Source organism: Bombus bifarius, unplaced genomic scaffold, assembly GCF_011952205.1.
Source record: "Bombus bifarius isolate JDL3187 unplaced genomic scaffold, Bbif_JDL3187 scf7180000007978, whole genome shotgun sequence".
In the NCBI taxonomy this organism is placed as follows: domain Eukaryota; kingdom Metazoa; phylum Arthropoda; class Insecta; order Hymenoptera; family Apidae; genus Bombus; species Bombus bifarius.
This window is the reverse complement of record NW_022884363.1, coordinates 1,099,336-1,124,194: the sequence shown is the minus strand read 5'-3', so window position 1 is coordinate 1,124,194 and position 24,859 is coordinate 1,099,336. Positions and strand designations below refer to the sequence as shown.

The 24,859-nt window shown below is 37.3% G+C and overlaps 1 protein-coding gene across 2 annotated transcripts in view; it reads right to left on the bottom strand.

Annotated features, from left to right (window-relative positions):
* LOC117204444 (calpain-C) overlaps nt 1-24,218 on the bottom strand; it is a 38,166-nt gene extending 13,948 nt beyond the window's left edge. Inside the window, exons 1-4 of one of the 2 annotated variants that reach the window (XM_033441848.1) lie at nt 24,194-24,218; nt 23,683-23,871; nt 5,863-6,006; nt 3,461-3,530 (exon numbers count right to left, since the gene is read on the bottom strand). In XM_033441848.1, coding sequence (XP_033297739.1) covers nt 3,461-3,530; nt 5,863-6,006; nt 23,683-23,691 — 223 coding nt within the window. In that variant the 5' untranslated portion in view covers nt 23,692-23,871; nt 24,194-24,218. Of the gene's footprint in view, nt 1-3,460; nt 3,531-5,862; nt 6,007-23,682; nt 23,872-24,129; nt 24,145-24,193 lie in introns of those variants that run through there. The other variant, XM_033441849.1, reaches the window with a different exon arrangement.
* Between the last annotated feature and the right edge of the window lie 641 nt (nt 24,219-24,859).

Here is a 24,859-nt window from a genome sequence, read left to right as displayed (position 1 = left end):
AACCGGGTCCATTGTAATTATGCTTCGAGTCGGACTCGACGTTTGCGCTGACATCGGTGTCAAGAGCTGGAAATACATTGTGCAAGAGAGTACAACCGATTATGGAGATGTACACGGCTTAAAATCGGATTTTACGAGGGACATTCGCGGTTCAATAATACCTAAATATTACTACATACATATAGGAATTTTTATTATCTTTGGAATAGTATCTTTGGAAGGACGAAAAGATACTGGTAATTTCAATATGAAATTAAAGATATAATTAGACATATACGTGTTAAAATAGAAGTAATTAAAAATATAAAGTACACACGATGCAATATGATTTAATGATTATTATTCAAGAGCTAACTCAGGTATCGTATCCTCTATGTGACGTTTATTCGATCTATCGTGACATATACAATTCGAAATATGAATTTTAATAAAGTATGTCTGTAATAAAGAATTCAAATTATAATATAATTCGAGTTTAATATAGTTTTCCTCATTATACACGTGATTAATAAGTGTCAATTTCATTTTATGATTTGAACATCCACTTATGCCTATCCTAGCTGTATCAAGTGTCCCATGATTTATGAACGGTAGTGTACATTCTCTCTTTTTCTATTTTATAACATCCATCGTTCATTTCACGTAACTTACTTGGATATCTTCAAGACAATCTTGTAATTTTATTGAATCGTGGGGTATAATTTGTAAATAGCGCGAAAGTGATTCGCAAAGATCAAACAATCGGCTTTCTCCGACTGGTAAGAAAATAAGAGATAATCATCAACGAATCGTAATTATAAAGCGTAACAACACGCGCGTAATTCGTTGTCTTTATTATAATGTTTTTCTCATATATTAAACGTTTAAATAATTGTTACCACGGTCGCGTTACACCCGCATTTTTCTCATTGGAACGTAAATATGTATGCCAGCGCTTGTAGAGCGGAAAAGAAGGTGCCTCGATTATTCAAATAAACGAGAAAGAATGGTTGTCTACAATTCAGCGTGCAGACCTGTAATTCTATTGTCCAGCCTCTCTCAAACTTAAATTCTAATTCTTTCCACGTTCTCGAAATACTCACCACCTCTACGAATTTTTCATTTCCAGCATTTAGTGCGTTTCTTATATCGAAAAGGAAGAAATGTCGTCAAAACGAAGAAAATATTTTATCCGATGGACTATTCGCGCATTTAATATAAAAACTTCGATCTCAAAGACCAAAAATTCCAATCTCAATTTTATCGAATATTCAATCGTATCAACTTCTAGATAAAAAATTTATCTTTTGAACACTAAATCCATTTCATTTACGTCCGCGAATAATTCAAAGTCGATTAATTTTCAACAGTATATGCGATTATATATTTTATCTTCCATTATCTATACCCTGACAATCAAATCTCAATACTTGTCAAGTTGTAATGTTGTATTATCGTCCAAATTAAAAATTTTAACGACCCGTAACTTGTATCTTATCTTCCATTACACATACATGAATAACATCTCTGCACTTCGATTCCAATTTTATCAAATAGCAAAACATGATACCGTTCAGCTTAAAACTTCATTTTTTAAATGAAGGAGTCGGCTTCTTTTGCATCATCCGTGGAGAATTTTCAACGATTTGCAATTTGTATTTTATTCTCCGTTACACGTGTGTTAATGGCTGGAAACAGTGAAACAGCAAGATACTCGGTTCTATCGACGTGTCGCATCGCGGTCGACGAGTTGCGACGCCAAGTATAGTAAGAGAACTCGGACGCATCGTGAACTTAATCTCCGTCTTGTGGAGAGCCGGTGTAGGTAATTCACGAGCATCGTAACAGCATCGTGGACGGAAGTCGAGCGATCCGGGAATTCGTGCAAACGCGTTTCTCGAAGACGACGCGTTCACAGCACCGTGTCCCGTTATCGTGCATAAGTACGTAAGAGTACGCGCGCAAGCGGGCAAGGATTACCATGACACGTGATTGTTTCTTTTTGACCTACATTAAGGCGATTCAAATTGCTCCTGTTACGAAATAAGCTGATTCTAATGTAAAAGAGATGTTCGATCGTTTTATGACTTCTATACTCTTTTTAAATCAATTCTTTTACAGATTTGCCGTGGAACGTTTTTTTTGCTGTCTTTATTGTATATTTGGTTTATTTCTGAAAATATCCGCCTGGGCGGTGGATTTTTAAAATAATTTTCATGCTTTATATCACGTTTCTGGAAAAGTTTGATTTTTAGGAAAATAAGCAAACTGTGCATTTATTTTACTAAACTTAAATGCTTCCAGATAGAATTTTTCTCGCCAACTTTTCATTATATAATAATAAAATCTGGTTCTTTGTATTTCTTGTAAATTCTGGAACAATCAATTTCTAATTCTTATATAATTCAAAAAATTATACTTCTTATAAACTTTGAATTCCTCAAATAATAAAAGTGCAGATTCCATGTACCAATAATTTTCATTTCGATAATTACAATATTACATTTCGATAATTCTTGAAAACTGAAAGTAAACCGTAATTATGAAATCGCTAGTTTTTTAATATTCAGAGTTATTGACTTCTACATTTTTACGGGGTGAGTACCAAAAAGGAGCTGTACGAGGTAGCCATACAATTATCATACAATAGCGATGAGTTCGGTTATTCGTTAATTAAATCGCCGAGAATATTGATTATACCGGTATACGGTTGTAACTGTCGTGCCCCGAAGAAAGTTCGTTTGGATCTAACAGCTTCGAGCCATAAGTACCGTAGAAACGACCACGCTATACATATCTCCCACATCCTTCAAAGGTTACCAGAGTCACTTTCAGGGTTTGTACGATTTCGAGGTCGTTCAGAAAAAGACTTGACAAGCATGTCGACTCGCGTAATATATCTATGACAATAATAACGTTACGTTATTAAATGGCAAATTATAGTAGTCGTAGCTAATCTTAAACGTGTGAAAGTGTCTCAGTGATGTCATGAAATGGTAAAACATAATTTAACGATAAAAACGTGTGACTTCGTTATACCTTTTAAAAGTTTAATAAAATTATTACGAAGAAACAATACGAATGTAGAGTTAAACATTGATATAAAATAATTCAAATTTAACATTCGAGTAGCTTATACGAGATAAGATAACATACATAACTGTTTGAATAAAATACTGTAAACCGTGCTCGCTTCGGTTTTTGTTAGGAAATCAACCAAGGTGAAGTGATTCATTGATTCACGCGTATGCACGCATGTGAACCATATCATTAGGTTTGATCATGAGAGGATTCTTTGCGCCAGAAGGAAGAGCGAAACAGAACGATTTGATTTTATTATGCTTCTATATCTTCCGCGTTCATTTTATCTATCGGAACTATTTCGCTTTGATTTATGATAAACTGATAGGTGCGTGCAAAATATTATATAATCATGATGATAATCTAAATTAGAAAATAGAAGTTTGATTTCCAAACTTACCCATTTTCCCGGGAATTACGTCGAACTGAGCTGGTGTGTCGTTGACAAATATTGGACGATTGCATAATTCCTAAAAAAGAAGAAAAACGGAAATACGGTTATTCGTCTCTAAAATCCTTACTTCATATATAATTCTTCGAATTCTTCATCTTTAGCGGTACATAATAATATTATTACATAGAACTTTTATGCCACATTGATTCCTGCGAAAAGTTTAGAGCAATAAAGAAATTTATTTTATATCGTGGTACTAATTTATCAGAAGTTATCCGACTGAAACCGACTCAGTCACAGAACAAAGGCTGATTATATAACGCTTCGTTTTATCTTCTACAACGCATAATTATTCCCAGACGGACGTGGAATGCGACTCGCAATGGGCTCTTGGCTTTATCGAAACCTACGGAGCAAACTTTTTACAGCGTCGCTGTTTTTTGTCGTCCCTTCTGCAACTTAGAAACGGTTTCCACGTTGCTTCCGGTTTCGGGAGAAACATTTCCGCAGAATTCCTCGCGATCACACGACGTAAGATTTAGATTGGCAACGTAACGTGACAGATAGTCGTTAATTACCGCTAATTACAATCCTCTAACATGACTCGAGCGTTTGCAGTTCGTCATTTATATTTTCATTGCCACGTTCGTTCCACTTTTACCGTGGCACTTCCGATTTCTATTAACAAATAAATCTTTCACGATCAAACGTGCAACTTAATGATACTTTTCTACAATCCCGTAAGATTGGTCGATAATTCGCTCGACAAATTAACAACGATAACGATATGTAACAGGTCTTGTCAAAAACGAAAACAGTTCTAAAAAGAACATATTAAATCTTGAAACTTTAAATCTTTTTCCACATTACAGAAATACGTAGACATCCACGATCCAATACTATGAATTAGGTATCAAAAGACTTTTAAAAAACAAGCTTTCAAAAAAACGAATGCAAAATCATGTATGATATTGCGTCATACATATAATTCATATTACTTCTATTTAATTTATATGGTAGTCATCGATGATCTTCCTTTTCAGCACAGAACATTTAACCTGTCGTTCCTCTTCACTACTCGTGTCACGCTCACCTTCGATCCTTTCCGGTCGTAGCAAAGTGTGACACGTAAATGCGCGTCTCACGTAATACCTATTGCGTGAACGCAATTGTCGACTGTGTTGCAGAAACGCACCGATGTCAGTAACTTTTATTATGATCATTATACGCAACAAGGAGAACCATAATGTCTCGTTTCAAAGGCTAAATAGACTCCGCTTACGCATTGGTAACCATACTCTTTGCTCTTTTTCTCGTTTCTGCGGATCGTCGTAAAATTTACGTAATTAATCCGCTGAGTTACTGATCCCATGAAAATTCTCATACTTCCATTAAACGCATATTTCATTCAGAACGATCTACTTCGATAAATCTTCGGAAAATCGTTTATTACCTTTTACTAAAAATTTTATTACTCTTATAGTCCGTTTTACTGATATATAAATGACTTGGTCATTTGAAGTTGTAGTTAAGGAAATTGCGTTACAGATATTAATCGAGCAAATTTTATGTAGCGACTTTTTGCTTGGCAAGAAACCGTTAATACGTCATGTACAGTAAAGATGTTACTGCGCGATTATGAACACGGAGACGGTAAAGACATACGCTATGTGTCAAGGTTGCATAGTGCCGCCGTTACGGTTCCTAGATTTCAGATTCTTTGTCCTTCCGTCTCGTAGAAACTGAGGTAAATCAATGTCACTGAGTACAGACCGCATCAATGACGGTATAAAAATTCTAATATAAGAGTGGTGAGAAATTTTGTAGAATTAGTAACAATTCAAAGATCCACCGCAACCTAAGGCATTGTAATCGGAAGACATACACGCAAACTCCTTAGTCTCATGAAATCCTAAAGCAGTGGGACTATGAAGGTATATTTGAATTAATCTTGAGTCACAATATTTCAATTCAGGAAGCATGACGAGATCTTGAAACTCAGCTGGAGTTGATACGAATTCATTGGATACTGGACTGAACCGTCTTGGAGCTGTAGAATTGGATAAAGCTAACCCAAGTTCATAAGCAGATTATTGCACACAAATAATACCTACCATCCTAGATACTCTAAAAATCTCATGACAGGAAACCGTAGAGGAGAACGTAGAACATCCTGAACTTGTAAACCCACAAGAACGACGTCATGAACAAAAGAACACCTTAAGATAAGGAAGTATTGAATTATGAAATAGCTGGAGATCGAATGACTTTGAACTTGTAAATCTCCGAAGAAAAGTACTTCAAAATCATGGAAGATCGTGGAGTTTGCGAAAGATGAATGGAATATCTTTTATTCTTAATGAATTAATATTAAAGTATACGAGATGATAATTAGGTAAAAAAATTACCTTTGGTCTCTTCCATTGAAACTGAAACGGAGGCGTTTGATGGTAGAAGACCGAGGTCTGCGTGGCTGGAAATTCTGGGTCTTCCCATAATTCACCTCGTTTCAAGCACGAACGCTTGATTCGTTCGTACTCGCTCATTACGTCCTGCAACAATAGAATTCCATTCGTTAGCTACGGTAATTACTCGGACTTTTAGTATCTCCACACGCATTTACTTTCTGTTCTTTGATTCGTGCATGCAAAATTATTATGTAACAGTCCATCTGAATTTATCAACAATATTTTTACAACGAGTAGGTCTTTCACGGTTGAATCTGGTTTAGTGTATTATATTCTTAATTAATATTTATGGCAAGCTGCGTATGGAAGGTGAGAAACTAACCGTACACGTCGTTTATTCGACGCTTCCCATACTTAAATCACTATTATAACCATTATCACGATGGAATTCCTCCACGTATTTCCATTCGTAACGTTACGTGCAATAATTTTAAATATTAATATTCTATCGTCGGCTACATCAACGTGTAGATTACGTAAGATAGCGAGCACTGTGAACATCAGGCGCATTAAAAACGTTTATTACGACCTCGATAGGATGTGATAACGCGTTTCAAGACCTCATCGAAGAACCATTGTATCGAGGTCAACACTTTCTCTCCTGGCTGGAAGTCTTCGTTGCTCAGACAACGTTTTCCTTTATAACCGCAAGCAAACTCATTGCGACCGGCGGAAAAAATATTTTTAGTAATCATTAACCGTAAAACAAAGAGGCAATTTACAATTTGTATCCGAGGGCGTCATAATCAGTGGGAAAGTGGTACAAACGTGCCTTTATTAAAAATGAGATAAGTATAAAACAAATAACACATAAAATCGATATCCGAGTTTCTCAGAAACCAAACTGACGAATTCCACTTTTTATTAATTTCTTAATTTCGTTACATAAGTACATGATTAATATTCGATTCTCAAGAAACAAATGACTTACTTTCGTAAGCTCATTTATCACAAAAGGATGATATAAATAATGGTAAATTCTAAGGCAGATTTAAAAAGCAGTGTTTATGACATCGTCAATTTCCTCTACTTTCCAATCTATGGACTTTATTACTGTAGTTTGTGAGCGGTTCGATAAATTTCTGAAGATTAAAGGTTTCGTCATTCGCGCCACTTTTCCCCCGGGTCATCCACGAAAGTTTATTACGATAAAACTTAACCATAATCTTGTTTTATATCGTGAGCATCTTCAAGCTAAACTTCATTCTGTATTATCTTAAAAATATGACCCTTTAGATGTAACGTTGTATATATCTTTCACGTTGTAAATCATAACTAGCATTAATAGAAAATGATGCAAATGGATCATGAACGAATTGTTTCTTTCATTTCAATAGAAAGTAATTATTTCATGCAATTGGTGCTTATACCGTCATTTTGTTAATCAAACGTAACGACAGGACGTAATAATTATATATCGACGAACTTTCTACAAAAATTATATCATAAATATTTTGTAACAGCAAACATAACCGTGGACATACTACTTTCCTCCCTTTCTAATAATACACGAAGTTTCTTCTGCAAAGATCGTAACGCAGATCGCAGAAATGTGCGATCTCTCGAGGCAAAAGTACAAACGCTTTCGAATCCTAACGAATCGACGATTTCCCCTTGGCGAATCGTCCGTCTGCTATTACTCAAAATCATCGTCACGGAAGAGATGCGAGAACTAGCCTAGGTATTGGCGATTTGCACGCGCGAAAGGAGGATTTTCGACACGGTTGAACGAGCGGTAACACCGCACGATCATATTTTGCAACGCCGCGCGGTTGATAATATATTTTCACTGCGTGTAGGCGATAACGCGAAGGGGAAGGTGCGCACACGCGTGCAAAAGTAACTCGTGAAAGCGTCACGGTTGCGAAACAGGTAGAGGTAATTACAGAAGGTTGGACCCGCCACGTTCTGACCATTGTTCCAACCAGTCAACTAATCCGTCCGCAGAACAATCTGGTGCACCAATTAAGATCGTAATGAGTTGCTACCGCGTACTGACTAATTAGAATGCCTTCGAGGCTCCTCCACATTGAACAATTTCAACGGTTCACAAATTTCTGTTATGTTATGTCGTTACCTCGGCATACCGGGTTAAGGCGTGCATTCTTCTATTGTTATACTGGTTGACAAAAGGTGCGGTTATGTTGTTTGCTTTTTTAATTAATCCCTTTTGCAATAGGGTTACGTTATTTATAACGATTTCTCGCTGTCTATTCTTGAAACAATTTGTCGAAATTTGGATTTAAATAGGTTGTGTATTAGTCATATGTTACAGCTTAGTTTGCATTATAGGTAGAGCGCGGATATTTGTCTGTGGAAATTTATATTTTTATAGATACAAGTGAGGAAATGGAAGGCAAAGCTATGCTCTCGCAGGCATCGACTAAAAGTTCAATTTCTTCTTTTTCTAATAAGAAAAAAATTCACCTGTAGTCGCGTTGTCAAATACGCGCACGTCTATATAAACATACAAACGAGTGCCATTCTCGTAAGCGACAAATTGTCGCGTATCGACTAAACAGAGATTTATTTTACAGAACAGTTATACTATGTATTTATATACTTTGGACATTTTACGTACTTTTGCGTGTTATTTGTATTCTGTGCGTATATAAATTTCCCATAAAATTGGCCTGAGATATTTTTAGAACTACAGAGAATATGATTGCATTTGGGATGCTTAGGACGACGACTTCATTCGTTGGAATTTCAAATAGGAGTTTTATATCTCGTGTCTTTTACTTGATTATAAATCATAATATTTTCTCGCAATACGTGACGATTAATAAATTCTGCCAATCAAAACACATGAGTACGTTAGTGACAAGCTTATTGAATTGCTCGTTGTTCAATGAACCTAATGAGCAAGGAAACCCTCTTGTCGAACCGTGTCGTAGGTAACGCGTCCGTTGTAGCGGGATAATGATTCAGACTGTCGCTGATAAATTTTAATTCCGCAAACCGGTTTAAAGGCAGTTGTGTTTCGGTAGACCAGTAACGAAGAGGAGCTTGGACGGCTGAGCGCACAAAACCACATTGTTTTCTTACGGAAATCTACGGGATCTACCGTTTCTCGCAAAACAAATCGTACGATATGATATATTTCATTTCTCGAAACTGGCTTCGCTTTCATGCGAAATACTTTCACTCTGTTCAAACCATTCGAATTTATCCTTAAGCAAATCTGCCGTCGTTGAACCGAGTAATGAGATAGTAAAAGAAACTGGTCACTTGCGACATCGTTTGCAGTTACAAGTGGCCTTGACCGATTCGCGTTCAACAAAGGATTAACTGTAAGTAAGAACAATGAAACGAGAAAATGCAACATTTCGTAGAATTTAAGTCTACTATATGAAAAATTATTTTGCCATAAAGAAAATGATATACATAAAATTTGTCTCTATTCTCAGACTCTTTCCAAGACGATAGATAGAGTATTTTAACTAACGGAGCAACGTTCTAAGATTCTGATCCAAACGATTCGGAACTCCGCAAAAAATTATCCAATTGAACAGACGAAAATGCTGGCAAGAAGCCTCCGGTCGAACTTTATTTCGCAGGAAACCACGCGGACGTTTTATTTACTTTTACAGAATTACCGGTTGCCCGGTATCTTTTTTTGTCAGCAGCAGGAGTAAGGAGCATCGAAGCCTCGGCGCAATCATTCGACGAAGGGAAGCATGAAGCACACTCGCGGCTTGGTATTCCGTCAGAGATAGATGCCCCTGGCACGTACCACGGGCAGAGAGAGAAAGAGAGAGAGAGAAAGAAAGATTTTACATTGTACGTGCCAGGTTATTCGACTTCGCCTTCCGCTAAACCGAACACTTCTCTCCGATCCACTATATATATGTTAAGCCGTATAATAGCTACCATACTCTGGTACCGGTCGGACTAGTTTCACGCTTGGTTCTCCAGCGGCCTTGGAGCTCGCCAACCACCGCTGCAAACTCGCGACGAGAAAACCTTTATGGTTTTGCCTCTCCCGAGACGACGTTGCGTCGGACCCTGTCGTGGCCTCTCTACGTGGATTCCGGCTCCCCGCCTTCCGGAATTTCAGCTGTTAGGCTTCGGCTTTTATACAGCTCTACGATAGAAACGACCGACCCGGGACGCAAATTACCGACGATTCACTGCGGTGTGCCTGCAGCGCGGAATCACGCTGGTAAAACGGACCGATTGGAAATGTTCTCCTCCGCTAGGAAGGTGTGGCTCCGGATGATAAAATTTCGCGACTACGCGGGAACGTGGGTTAGTAGGTGCTGATTGGGCGAATAAAAGAGTGTTTCTAAGGAACACTGTTTTGTATGATTTCGATAAAAAAATATGGATTAAGATAAAAAGACGAAAGAACGTCTTATAGATCATAGGATATGTTTACTTGGGGTATGGTTAATATGTAGAACTATCAACGTTTTGTATTACATTTGAACTTTTTCACACAATTCATCATCTTAATTATTCGTAATTCGAAAAAATATATTAAACAGAAGTTACCCTGTTTCTACATTTATAGGTAGGTATATTGATATCTGAATAAAAATCGACATTAATTTCATCAAAGGTAGGTATCCACATGTTTTCAGCAGAAAATATAAAAGCAGAAGAAATGTAAATATGAACGTAGAAAAATGTAGAATGTATGAAATCCATCATTTCTGGATCGACAAGCTTAAAATCACGGAAACACTTGGCAACATGAACGTGATTCAGTATTTGCGTCCTCGATGACTAATCATACACTTTCTATTTCCTCGATCATTTTTCTTTATTCCACGTACACGTTCATTTCAACGAATCTTTTAAGACAGGTGTATAACTAAATGCTTCGAGAAATTACGAAATTACGAGAATTGTATAAAAACGGAAGATGAAAACGTATCTTTCCTATGCTGACGAATCCTTTCGACTCTTCGCACTCCAAGAACTTAATGCAATCAGCAACTTCAATCAACAACTTCAACACTTTCCATAGTTTCTTGATACCATAGTTACGTATATTTTAAAGAAGAAAAGATAATAATAAATATGTACAAACTTTATCAGCTATACAAATATATAATTAAACATCTTTAGAATCTCGAAATTGTAAGAATTACGTAAGAACAAAAGATAACATTTCCTTTCGCTGTCAACTATTTTCAGACAATATTCGCATATGCTTTGATCAGCTGTTATTGACAATGTGGTAAAAATAGAATAGATATAGACAAGTTACTCAATGAAACATCGATCGCAATGAATGCGTTCCTTTCGATTGGTATACGCAATCGATTATCACCGTATGGTTATGGTCTGTAAACGTGTATCAGCGTGGATGATTATTTCTTCGATGTGCCAGAGCAGTCGTGGCAAGTTGCTCACGTAACGGGATACCACGAAGGAGAGTTCTGTGCAACCTCGTGCACTACGACCTTAATTTCCTTCCTTCTATTATACGGTGCTCCATTTTTCATCCCCTTGCGAGCGCGTCTCTTCTTCCAACAATGATTTCGAAATCACTGGATCGACATTGTAAGTACATATAATTTATTGCGCTGAACGACGCATTGTTTCACAAGACGAACAATTTTTGCATACAAAATTTGTATTTGTACGTATATTGGCAAGGCAAGGTGCTAGTTTTTGTTTTGTTAAAAGTGCCCTTTTTGTTTATATAGTCGTCTAAGTAATCTTCTAACTTTTTTAATTTTACAGAGTCCTATAAAATAAAAGATTGCAAGTTTCTGCAATTAAGACATAAAGATTTGAAAAGTTCGCTTTCAAACGTCATACTTTGTATCACATGTTATTAATTCAAATATACCTAGACGAGAAATTCTGCACTCTTTCGAAGGATTTATCATTGACTGTACTTTAACCGTGTAGAAACTATTTACGTCAATATAATATACCATTATATAAGAACTAGGTAGTCTATGATGATCAATTGCTTCCCAAGTTTCAAGTTAAACTATAAGACTGTGATTAGTTAAATCCCTTTCTTATAAATTATCAAAATATGATTAAATCTAATGAAGATAACAATTAAACAATTAAGAAAAGTTGCTATAACTGGAAATACCTTAGAAAAATAGCTAAAGCTGAAGAAGTTCTCCACAGGCAATAAATATAAAAGAAACCTAGTTCCACAGAATCTGAGGATAGTTGATAACACGAAGAAAACATTTTTGCGACGTCAACCGTGTTAAAACAGGATATTAATCCTCCGAACCTGCTATTCGAACATTCCTTGCCAGCATAAAAATATTTACACAAAGAGTCAACTACAAGGTTATAAACCAGTAAGACGTCTTTCTAGCGTATCCCACGAGAATGATCAATTATGAAATGCAAAAAAACCAAGCAAAACGAAATCAAATTCTCAACTGGCATTCCACTACTCGATCACTACAGAAAGAAGCAAATTATGCTCAAGGTAGGCCAAACTCCTGAAGCGAGACCATGTCTCTGCATCACCAACGACGCAACGAACGTGCAAAGTAAGGAAACGGAGATCCGCGATATTAATCCGTAAACGCAGAAATCACCTCTCGTTATTCTAATATAACAACTAGGTGAATCACTATCATCTCTGTATCTGTAATGATGTATTATCAGCTAAAGATCAAAGATGTTATACAAATTGTCATTTTAGCACATACAGTGGTTCACACAGGTATTCGAACACTTATCATAGAAAAGATTTATTCGTGTATTGTGGATGTTGTACAAAAAATTTGGAAATTTCATTGGTGCTATGATGAAACACGACTGCCACGATCATATTGATAACGCTTGAAATTAATCAGAAGATCTATATAAAAGTTACAAGGTATTCACTTCAAATATATATGTAGTAAAAAATTAGTATATAGAATAGATAACTATGTGAAGCATATAATAAATATTGAAGATGATCCCACTAAATATTAATACAATACATACTTGACTGTCTCAATATTTTTGTGAACTCCATGAAACATGTACTATAAATGTCTTGTAACTGCTATATATATAACGCATATATTTTTAGATTTGTTTCACACTTTACCAATATAATCGTAATGGCCAAGTTTCATTACAGTGCTAATGACATTTCAAAACATTCTACTCATAAAAGGTGTTCACGAGCGTTCGAACACTCTTGTGAATTGTGTATGTTCAATACGATTCTCTTTATATGGCTAGTCAGAGACAAGCGATCTCGAGGTTCGATTCACAAATGCGTTTCCTTGCGGATGCGCGTGGTACGTGTCGGAAATGATTAACGCGAACGCGCGTGGATCTTTATCTGCTATTTACCCTTTTGCCCGCCTCCTCGCTTTCCAACAAGAAAATTATAGCTACCTCAGGCTCAATACCCTTTGCCACGTAACTATTATTTCTGCCACGATAAGAAGTTCAGCCAACCTCCGAAGCACAATGAAATAACTTGATCGCCTTCGAGGCGCTCTCGTGACAGCCATCGTTTACCGCAATCCGATGTTTTCTAAAATCATTCGAGATTATGTAGATTAGGAAGATTGTAAACTCCCAAGTCAATATGAATTCCCGAATAAAAATTATATTTCAATAGATATTACTTACTAAATATTACTTACTAGGCAGCGTATATGTACGGTACATTTTACTAGATTTTGTGCATTTCGTACTTTTTACGAATAAAGTATTTCAAAATCTGAAAAATATAACAACAATTTTTGGAGATATCTTTTTTCCATAAAAAGAAAGTGAAACTATCTTGCAACGTTGCACCATATCGTAATCCATCATAATTTATTAGACGAAGAATTTGGTAAAATTCTTCTTCGATCCAATATAATCAAAGATTTCAAATTATCCAGAGACAAGAGAACGTCTGCTTTCGTTTTCGTAGGTTCGTTCCAGTTCTCATAGAGACAGGTTTGCTAAGGGGACTCGTGTCGCCGTTTAATGACCGAGGGAAGAACAATGGAGTACACACCTGCCACTCATCACGGTGACCAAGTTTTGAGTAACTCGAATAAAGGAGACCCACGTTCCTTGGCTTTGTATTGTTTGAAGAATGGTACGCTGGTGTGCGAACAAATAATACATTCTTATGCTTCGAAGACTTTTGATCTAGAAGAATAGCTGTACTAAAAGAATTGTTACCTGTATTCGTACATATCTTTGAGATATATATATATATATATATATATATATATATATATATATATATAAACACAGACACAAGAAATCTGTCGATCAAGCTAGAACGCGAATGGTAATCTATTTTCAATCTATATGTCATTTTCAAAATCCATTTTCTGTCATCATTGGTGTAAAAAAAAATGTCCAACGTTTGTATCTCTATAATACTTGGTAATTCGTGTCACATCGAGAAACGTGTTAAGGAAACGACCGTTGATTTTTATTACGAATAAATCGCCGAATTGTGCTCGTTCCGATCGCTGAGCACACTTTCTCCAGTCGGTGCGCTCGCTGTGTGCACTGTTTCGGATTTACGTGAATTTCTACTTCTACACCTCTCGTTTCTTACGTATAAATATTGTAATATTGGTGAATTGAATATTCGAAAATTGATAAATGAAGATATATTGATGAACCTTTACAGCTAATTAATTCGATAAACGATTCTGACTACTTTAGAATCCCATAATGACTTTCGAAAAGTTCTTCAATAGTCCAATTATGTTTCTTTGACAACGTTCAATTGTATCATATTCTTGTGATATTCATATTGATCCTTCGACCAGTTAAATATGCAACATAAGACTGAACGACTTGTCTAATGTGAATTTTGTCGCGATACAATAAAGGTAGATTATCTTCATAACGAAATTAACTTGAATTGAGATTTACAGTTTCAATGTTCGAACGGAGGATTATTAAATAAAGATCATTAAATACGTACAAACTACGTATAATATCTTAATATCGTATCGTTCAATCCGATGTTACGGCAATGCTGTAACACGGAAAACGCTTCTACAGTCACTTCTATAACAGCAACAAATATGAAATTCACCATCAGAATGCACCTGGAAGTCGAACATAATCTGTTCCGTATCTCAAGTATCTCGTTAGGAGAAGGCGATTCCGTCTGTCGCGAACCACTTCCTGTCTATGTATACAGATTCCGGTGCAAGAAGCTTACGTAACCCGCAATATCATGTTCAGATATCTCGAGTTCGGTGCCAGGATTTCCGCGGTGTCCACTCGACAATTTTTACTTGGTTTCGAAATCAAGAACCGATCAACCGAACAGGAATGCCGTTTCGATTTAGTACAACCGATTTAATCTTCGATGGATCGTAGAAAACAGGGCGCGCATTAAAAACGAAGGCGATACGCTCGAGAGGAATTGTAAACGGTGAATACCGTACAGTAATCCGAGAAGAGGCACCTCGCGAGCAAAATTCGATTTTGCAACTGTGATATTTAAGGAAGAAGTTATTTTCTATGACAAACTGAAAAGCTGGATTTTGGTAACGACGTGCCGCTTCCCAGACCACCGTGCACCAGCGAACACACGGTGAAATTTCATCGCGCGTTCCGCGCGAGGTCTTGCCGATTTTCCGGGGGTAGAGAGCCGCGCTCTTTATTCTCCTCGGGCCGTTTTACCTCGAGATCGCTTCGCACGATAATGAAACAACCTGTAAGCAGTCGCTCGTGCTCCCACTCCCTTAGCAAATACCGGAAATTTGTGCAAGCGCCTTAACACTATCACGTTCGAGGATCGGGGGAACCACGAGCCTCGATCTACCACGCACGTCTTCTCCCTTTCGGCTCGTGGTACTGGTCTCCTATGCATCATCTAGTAGATGCAAACTCTGGTGGAGGAGGAAAGACAGTGCACGCCAGGCCAACGGCTATCTGACGGTTTATCTTAAGAGCGAGCCAACTCGCGATTTTACTGCGCATCCTTCGTTAGACCTCGAGTCTTCCTGATTCTACGAGGGTAATAAACAGATTCGTGTAATCGAGGAGATAATGCGATATCCAGGTGTTAGGATGAAGTATCTTGATTCCAGGAACGATTGATTCGCTCGTCTACGTCAGATCGATCGATTTACCGAGAAACGTTACTCACAAGTTTGTAATAAGTTTGAGTTGAACGTGAAAAGATTAAATAAGATTTTAACGTTAAAATTATACGATGATCTTCAACTCGTGAGAAAAAGTCTTTTCTCATATTTTGTAAACAAATTGGATAGTTTATATTCAAATCCAATTTCTGTTATTTTAAGCTCCTAAAAAATTGTCAATGATCCTCGCGTACTTCTAAATGTATTTACTACATCATATGATAATTCGTTAAGTGGAATGTTCAAGACCTTTTTCAATAAATATAAAAATAAAAAAAGGAATTTCAAAAGATATATTTTAGGAATACAATTTTAGAAACGAATTTCAATTAATCAATTTCAATCAATGGTTGTACTTTTATCTCCACAAAGTGTTAACGTATATTTAAATTGATATATTCCACATGGATAATCGCAATTTCTTGATTTCTAAACGGTTACTTCACCGATGTGTTTTAGATTTCTATGTAACATACATATGTATTTATTAATTGATATTAACATCAGTGAACGTCATTTAATATCGCGTAAGTCGTGTTGATTGCCGATTGCTTTTACCGTTTCTCCATAGATCGTAGGTTTATCCCTGCGGATGACTCAGTAAATACAAACACATCATTTCTGTGGCTAATCCTCGAGTCGAGAAACCACAGTGGGAAAAACTTTCAGAGATTGTTAGCCAAGTATAAAAGGACTAAAGAAAGGAGCGAGCATCGACGTGATTCAACGAGATGTTACTGTGATATGAACGCGAGACCTTCTGTACGGCCTTTCGACGAACGTTCCTTAACCCTGAAGCCTTGATTTCTCAATCCTTTTACGCACTATGAACTGCTACGATTCTGAATTTCATCGATCTTTTGATAAATTTGATATTTTCATCTAAAATCTTATAACTGTGTTTCGTGTCCTTCTATCCTATTTCTTTTAAATATCTCTCATAATGGACCTTAAGTTATTTCCTGTTGTCTATCAAAAATTAATCTAATCACCATTATTGGAATATTGCAATGTAGAAAGAAGTAAATGCTAAGAATTTTCCTGATGAATTTTCGTATGAAAATAATTACAACTCGAAATATTCGCAAAGATTCCTCCGCCTCTAGAAAACGCCATACGACAGTTTTCCAGTTTCCAAGTCACTCCAAAGTCCGAGATTCACAGGTTGAAAATCCAGATTTTATAAAGTCATTACGTGATCTAAATTCCTCGTGTCTCCCGATGATGTATGTTTCAACGTACCAAGTAACATTTTACAGCAATAGGAGCTTGGTAATATTCGATTTTATTACGAACGGATATCGTAATGAAGTTCCTACGAATGTAACGAAACTCTTGCTCGTGTTTTCCGAAGAGCGATCGTTAATTCGCTATTCAAGCTGTGGGCGACTCGGAACGACTCGGCGCCACGGAATCCTTTAACTGACACTAATTTCATCTTGAAGAGATTCTGATTTACGAGGACTTGTCCAGCGAGTCGAGTTTCTTCTCATCGGCAGCGAGTTCTAAGACGTTTTTCTGGCGACGTTCGCCGAGGTTGTTGCCCCGTAACTTCATGTCGAACGTGTCGAATCGAAAAGTTCAACGTATCTGTCTTCGCTTCCCGAACCGTTCCTCCGATACGAATAAACGTTAGTATTTCTTCGTTTAATCACGACTATAACGCAACGTTTCGTCGAATCTATTAGGCATTTCTCAATCGTGAAATAGTCTTCAAATTTTGTGGTCCAATTTTGATCTTCTCCCGTTGAACAAGAAGACTTTGGATGTTTTAAGAATAATACCGACATAACGAAATTAAGAAATCTTTTAGCATTAAAGGAATTGAAATTGATCCAACGCACGTAGGTTAACATTTTAATAAGTTAGCTGATCCAATTTCCATTAATTATGAAAATACCATCGTGTTACTAATAATTTTCGTGTAAAATCTATCATAATGTCTTAAAATTTCACGATAAACGATGAATATATAACGTATGAATTATTATGAAAGTCTTGTTTAAAATTCCATGAGTTTTGATTTCCCTTCGTCGTTCGAGTTGATATTAAACGCATATCGTAAGTTTCATACACAATTCATGCACACCGAGCTTGTTAAGCAACGAAAGAAAAATATTGGAAATCTGCAAATGCCTTTTGCACGAGAATTCTCTCTCTTTCGCAAACCGCGATTACACTTTTCATAATATCGCGAATCATTATCCACGGCAGCGATTTAAAAGAAATTCAACGGTGATTCATCGTGATTTAGCGGTTCGCCAACATTTTCGATTCGCTTCTTTGCGGTCAATGATGGATCGAGTCGACGATCCATCCGTGTCCTTGAGGCTTCTCGTCGTTGATTTTCTTTTTTTGTACGTGCTTTGTCGTCGATCATTGTCAACCGTTAGCAACGATGATTGTTTAACAGGAACAATTTGAGGTAAAGTTTACGAAGAACCAACCCAGGAAACTCGCTCTCGGAGTTTTACTTTCGCCCAGCAATTGATAGCCAGGGACCTTTATCGGTCGTTACTCAGCTGGTATTTTAACACGAAGAACGTGTTTTGAACCGTCTACAAACTCGACAAAAACCTCTACCCGCGAATGCTTTTTCACGTGTGGTGTAACATTTATAAAGGTGGCGAAAAACAATCTCAAAGATTAATTTCAAAACATTGCAGTCTGATGACTAAACTTTTAGAGAAACTAATTCTTAAGCCACCTCCTTTTTATACTCCTCTTTCTTTTACTTAAACGCATAACACGCTCAATAAAGTATAAATCTCTAATTCAGAGGTTTACTACAGAAGATAGTCGATTCTGCGTTATACATATACTAATAATCATTAAATTAATCCCTGGTTGATCAGTTGTGGGTCGAATATCAAAGATGCTTTCTCACTGCTGCAATGATTGATTTTTCTGAAATGAATGAAACTATATAAATACCTCAGCATCGTACTCGTAAAATTTGCCTTCTCCTCGTTTTCCCTCCTTTCGCATTCAAGCGAAAACCAAGCGCACCACGATCGTTTGGCTCGTCGTGACGGCAAGGTTAGTAAATCTTACGAAGAACCAAGAGATTCCCTTCAATTTATAACCACGCTTCCTCTCGTGGGAGGGAACGAATCCTCTGGAGAGTGGAGGGATCGTAAATTCTAGGAAGCGAGCGAACAGGCTGACTATCGGAAGCGTTCGAACCTCCGAGGACTTTCTACGATCCCGTCTCCGGGAATTCTTCTTTCGTTAGGGCAACGTCGACGACGACAAGGAGCAAGACACGATGCACAAGGAACGACCTGTCTCTCCTATTGGCTCTCTTGGTACGCACGCATTGCTTCGTGCCTCCGTAATTTGTGTGTTTCGAGGTCGTGGAGAGAAGAAGACCCGGTTTCGAAGGCAAGGGAATCTCGCGGAGGTAGAAACGTGTCGGTCGAGTTCGAGGTACATCGACCATATCGAAGAACTGTTGTAGACAGGTGCTGTAATAAACGCTGTTCCTTTTCTTTTTCTTTGTCTTTTTTGTAAGGGAGTTAGTACTTTGGTTGTCGTTCGTCGTGGACAGGCGCGAAAGTGCGATGGAACGAGCGATTGAAAATTTAGTCTTTGGCTAATTACTTGCTTACGCGCCAATTGTAACGCGACCTGCTCCAGGATTCGTGAAATGCGAACGTAACGACCTAGATTTTCGTGTATCCAAGGTTTCATTGTAAGATCGCCGAAATTTGTATCTGATTTTTACGAAGTATGTACTCGCTACTCAAATTCTCGACTCTTTCAATTTCTCGAATTTAAATCAGAATTAATTGGAATTAATTATTTAGCAGAGAACTAATTTCCTTCTAGTTAAGTCTCCGATGGTCAATGAGATCGTTTATCATACATAATTGGATTTTTATCTTTTTCATATGAATAAAGTATTATGTTTATCGCATTCATGGAAGTAATTATTTTCTTTCACTTCTTATATTGTACTTTGCATTTCATTGTCATAAATAATAAGATATAACCTTATAATTAGAGGAGGAAAAGAAACGTTATTACAGAGTCAAGAAACAATTGAAACAGAAAAACTGATCATTTTTGTACGTTAGGTGAAGAACTTGAGGTTCTTGAGAAATATCGATCAAGTTTGAAGGATTGAAAACGTAAGGCTGTTGTTAAAGTAGGCAAACTACTTCTGGACAAAATGCTACTTTCGCCGCCAATAAATTTAACAGCGGTCTGATAAAGGCCCGCAAACGTAACAACATGATTTTCTATTCGCGAAACTGGTTCCTCTAGGTTGTACTTCCGATCTTATCGAGAGCGCGATTTGGTTTCGTTGCTTGCTTTTTCATTCGCGATTTAACAAGCAACAATGAATAAATTATATCGAGGAAACTATGAGTTCTACAACTGGACTCGCTTTACAAAGTGGAAGATCAGATTTCTAGACCGCTCGGGAGAACCAAGCGTCGAGAATCCAACTTGTACAAGCCGTTTCAAATTTGGAGATACAATCAAAGCTCTTCTGTAATTGCACTAATTAATTTTACATTCACATCTTGGAAATTATTCTCTATGTATATGCACATATCGTAGAATTTGTTACGTCTTAACTTTAACTCCGTTTTTAGTAAATTGTTTAATTTCGTTACTTGGCTGCGTGATTAGTACTTGAACCTTTCAAAGAACAATTGACTTAAAATATTTTCAACATTTCGACTCGACCTTGATTAAAATACCCTATACGATCCGATCTGAAATCTTTGGATATCTAAATGTCTATTTACTATGAAAGTTTCCTCTAAAATTTCACGATATCGAATCTTTAGTTTACGGATTCAAGTCGATACTACACGTACCTATGCAAATCCAACGAATATACCAACTTACAGTCAAGATATATTTACGTAGTGAAGATATTTTTCCATTTAATGGATATCGAATATGATAGAACGTAGATACAACATATATTTAGTATATTTACTATAAAATTATAATATAATAAATTTACCATAAATTCGTAAGGAACCACCTTAACCCGTCTTTTAACAGCAGTTGACGAAGCAAAATACAAAGACTGACCTAACGTAACGGAGAATATGCGGGATGTGTCGGGTATGAGACGTGTGTACGGTTACACCAGCCGCGTAGACAACGACGTTACAAAAGACATCGATGCCACGAATGTGGGCGACGCTCGGGAAAGTAAAAAATGCTCCAGGGATACGTATATACGGAGTACATTGTCTTCCGAGCGTCGTACCATACCGCCTACTGTCAACTTTATCGTAATCGTATGCAGGCACCGTAGCGTTCGACTTGTGAAATTACGGCTGGAAGAATGGAGAGAAAGATTTTGAAGAATGCGAGGAGATCACTTTCGACGAATAGATCTCCTTTTCACGGAACGTTACGTAATCATGACGGTCGAACGACCGAAGAATTAAGTAACGTCATCCCCCGCGAATAAATTTTATTCGTTCCGATGAACTCATTAGACGTTGCAGAAATGTATATAAGGATTAATATGTATCGTGATTACGAGTCGAGACGAGTTCATTTTTATGAGATACCACCGGAAAAGGAATAAAAATGAACACGAAGAAACGCGTATCAGACCTAAGAGCTGGAAAATTCTTTTCAAATTTATTCCTAACGCGTTTAGCTTGTCGATTATCTTGCCTAGTTGTTGGCTAGGCGGATAATTTAATACGTTTGTCCGGTGTTAGCCTTGAATCAAATTAATTATCAACGTTAATAATATTTTGTAACTTGGCTGTTTCACGGATTGCAACTCGCGAGAGGATGCCGAATTATTTTTTTCAACCAGTCGGATTCGTTTTATACGCATCTAAGCGAAGTGTGGACGCACGCGAACTTAATACATGCTGAAACGGCTATCAGAATTATTCGATGGAAGATTTAAAAAGCGGAAGCGAGAAGCGTGCGTCTTAGCGAAGGGACAAATTACGTTCGGTCACGTAAACGAAAACTCGTGTCCAGAGTGATAAAACGTATACCTATGCCAGGCTTTCGAAGTTGTGGACCGCGTTACAAGAAAATCACTATTCCTCACCCGTTCCATCGCATGTATTATCCTGCCGATACTCCTGCAAACTACGAGCGTTTCGTATCTTTTACTGGAAAGCGTATTCGTGATACAAGTCTCGGCAGGACAAATGTAAATATCCATAGAACAAGCATCCTGTACGAGTACATTATACAGCACTGAGGTGATGTTTTATATTTCCAGTTGAAGCTTCGAAAGCATTCAACGTTTTTAAATATTTTTAACTATATTCAAGGTATTGCTAGTAACATACCGTTTGACGAAAAATATGTGTTAGGGCATCTTTTCATATACGACACAAGAAATCTCCAAGTCGAAGCTGAATCCATCACCGCAACATTTTATTTCCAATTTTTTAAATTTACCTTAGCGAATGTCGCTTTTCTGTTTTAAATCACAAGAACTCTGTTTCTGTTTCTAACTCGTGCAACAGACTTTCGTAGGGTATCTATTATTCTAGTATATTTTTGTATCTCAACATAGCAGTGTACAAATCATTCCCGTTTTCTGGCAATTCTGTATTTACGTAACCTTTATACATATCTCACTACTTGACTCTTTAATGGGTTAATATGACTTACATTTCCACTCGTCTTGGAGTTGCAGTTTAACGAGACTTCATTTGCATTTCCACAAGTTTCTACATAGTCCTGCGTGCGTGTGTTCGCATTCCACGTGGATCAAATAGTTTCCATTTCACTGGCTGGATTCGGTTGTACCATTCTAGGGTGACTTTCACGCAAAGAAATCATTCTGGTCACATAGCGAGGCGCACCTCGCTAGAAATTCTATAATGACCTACTACTACGAGGGAAATCTTGGCGCGCACGAGTATCTTCTGTTCGTATGTTTACCGAAGTGTGGAGAAAAACAAAGAATTTCTTTTCAGCAGTGCGATTTATCGCCGCATCGAACCAAGCAAATAGATCCGCCTTGTAAAAGATTAACTGGCAAATCGTGATCGTAGGTGTTCACAAGTTAGGAAAAGCTAGCCAGCAATTGTTGCACCAGCTTTGTACGTTCATATTCAGGTGCTATTGAAACAAAACCTTTGGCTATCTCCTTTCTCGTGTTTCGTTTCTTTTATCGGTGTAGGAAACGGCGCGAACGGTTTCATAAGTAATGCCAACTACTTTCTCCAGTCTCTCTTAATATTCTTTGTTACATCGCATCGAAATTGGACGCGGAGCAGCGTGAGATGTGAGCAACTATGTATTTAAATTATGGTACTGAAATTATCGTAAATAGCGTCAGGAAGAATATCAAACGAATATACATGCAGCACACGTACAAGTTTCCGGTTACATAGATTTTTATTCCAAAAACGATGTTTCAATGAATTTTTACAGCGTTCTTTTGTAATGTTATTTGCTTTTACTTGCCATATTCTTATACCCGATATTCACTAAAATTCTTTTAAATATCATTTTTAAAGGATAAATTGAAAAATCTATCTGCACGTCATTATATGCTCCGATCAAAAATACAACTCGATCAAAATAATCCTCTGCAATTTCTATATAGGTGCGACATTATGATGTTCTATGTAATCAATTACACGAGTTCAGTTACACAGTAATCAATTACACATATTCTTACAGAAGTTTCTTGATAGATTTTTCGATCGCAGAGCTACAGGTAGTAAACACATCAGAAGATACTCACGTTAACCATCCGTGGCTGCGTTTACGTCGCGTCCTCTCCAGGCTGTCACCTCTTCGCGGAGGTCCTCTTCGAGATCCTGCTCAAGGTCGCACGTTCCTCTCACTTTATCACTGGTTCCACTGGAAGAAAGGAAGGTCCTTACGCACACACTGACCTTACTGGCACTTGCACTTTCATCGATCGACTTCACTGCGCAGAACCAACCAACGTGTTCGTGGAAAGGAAGTACAAGAAAAAAAAGAGAGAAACGAAGAAAGAGCGAGCGAAAGATCGAGGAAAACGGTTACAGTGGTGGTCGATGAGTCGCAACAAAGCCGTGTCAATGAAAGATTAAATAATACGGGTGAAACTCATGCGAACCGAGACGCGAAAGGAACATGTCGCGGCTCCGCGAGCGGAGCAACTTCTACCACCAACTAACTACAATCGACTGCCTGAATGACTGACTGACTGTGCGCTGACTACCAGCCGTGAACTGCTAGTCGCGGATCCGGACTCGATCACCACCAACCTAGCTGGCCTTCCTCCTCTTTCTCTGGTCGCCGACTTACTGACGACCACTATCCTCTCTCTTTTACCTCCCTCTTTCCGCGTCGTGATCGTTGTCTATACACCTAAGTACTTACTTACCGAACTTTGTTTACGAAGTTCACGATGACTTACCGATGGACTTCTTATTGACCTATGAGCACACAGCTAATATCTATATATTTATGTAAAATTTAAAGGTACTAAATGCACATACGAAGAAACAGAATATACATATGAAAAATTATATAAAACATTTAAAGTGTACTAACCTTTGTGAGACTTAGCAAATGAAAAAAATTTCTCCTTCGGTTTTACTTTGTTGGTTGCGACGATAAAAACATGAATTAGCAATGTTTGTATTTATGGGAAGTTCAAAGATGCAGGAATACACAGAATGCACGCAACATGTAAAAATTGATACAATATTCAAAGCAGGATACTGGTTATAATATGTGGTAAATGGTGCAAATCCGTGCTTGCTCATTATTCTACTTGTATCCTTGAACATATGAATTTGCATAAATCATATGTTTTATCTATTGCAGCCAATTTATGAGATTCACTATGCTGAGTAATGTTAAATATTCCATTTAAATGAAGAATGCATTTTGATCTAAAACAAGCAGATTATCCGTTAAAATTTAGT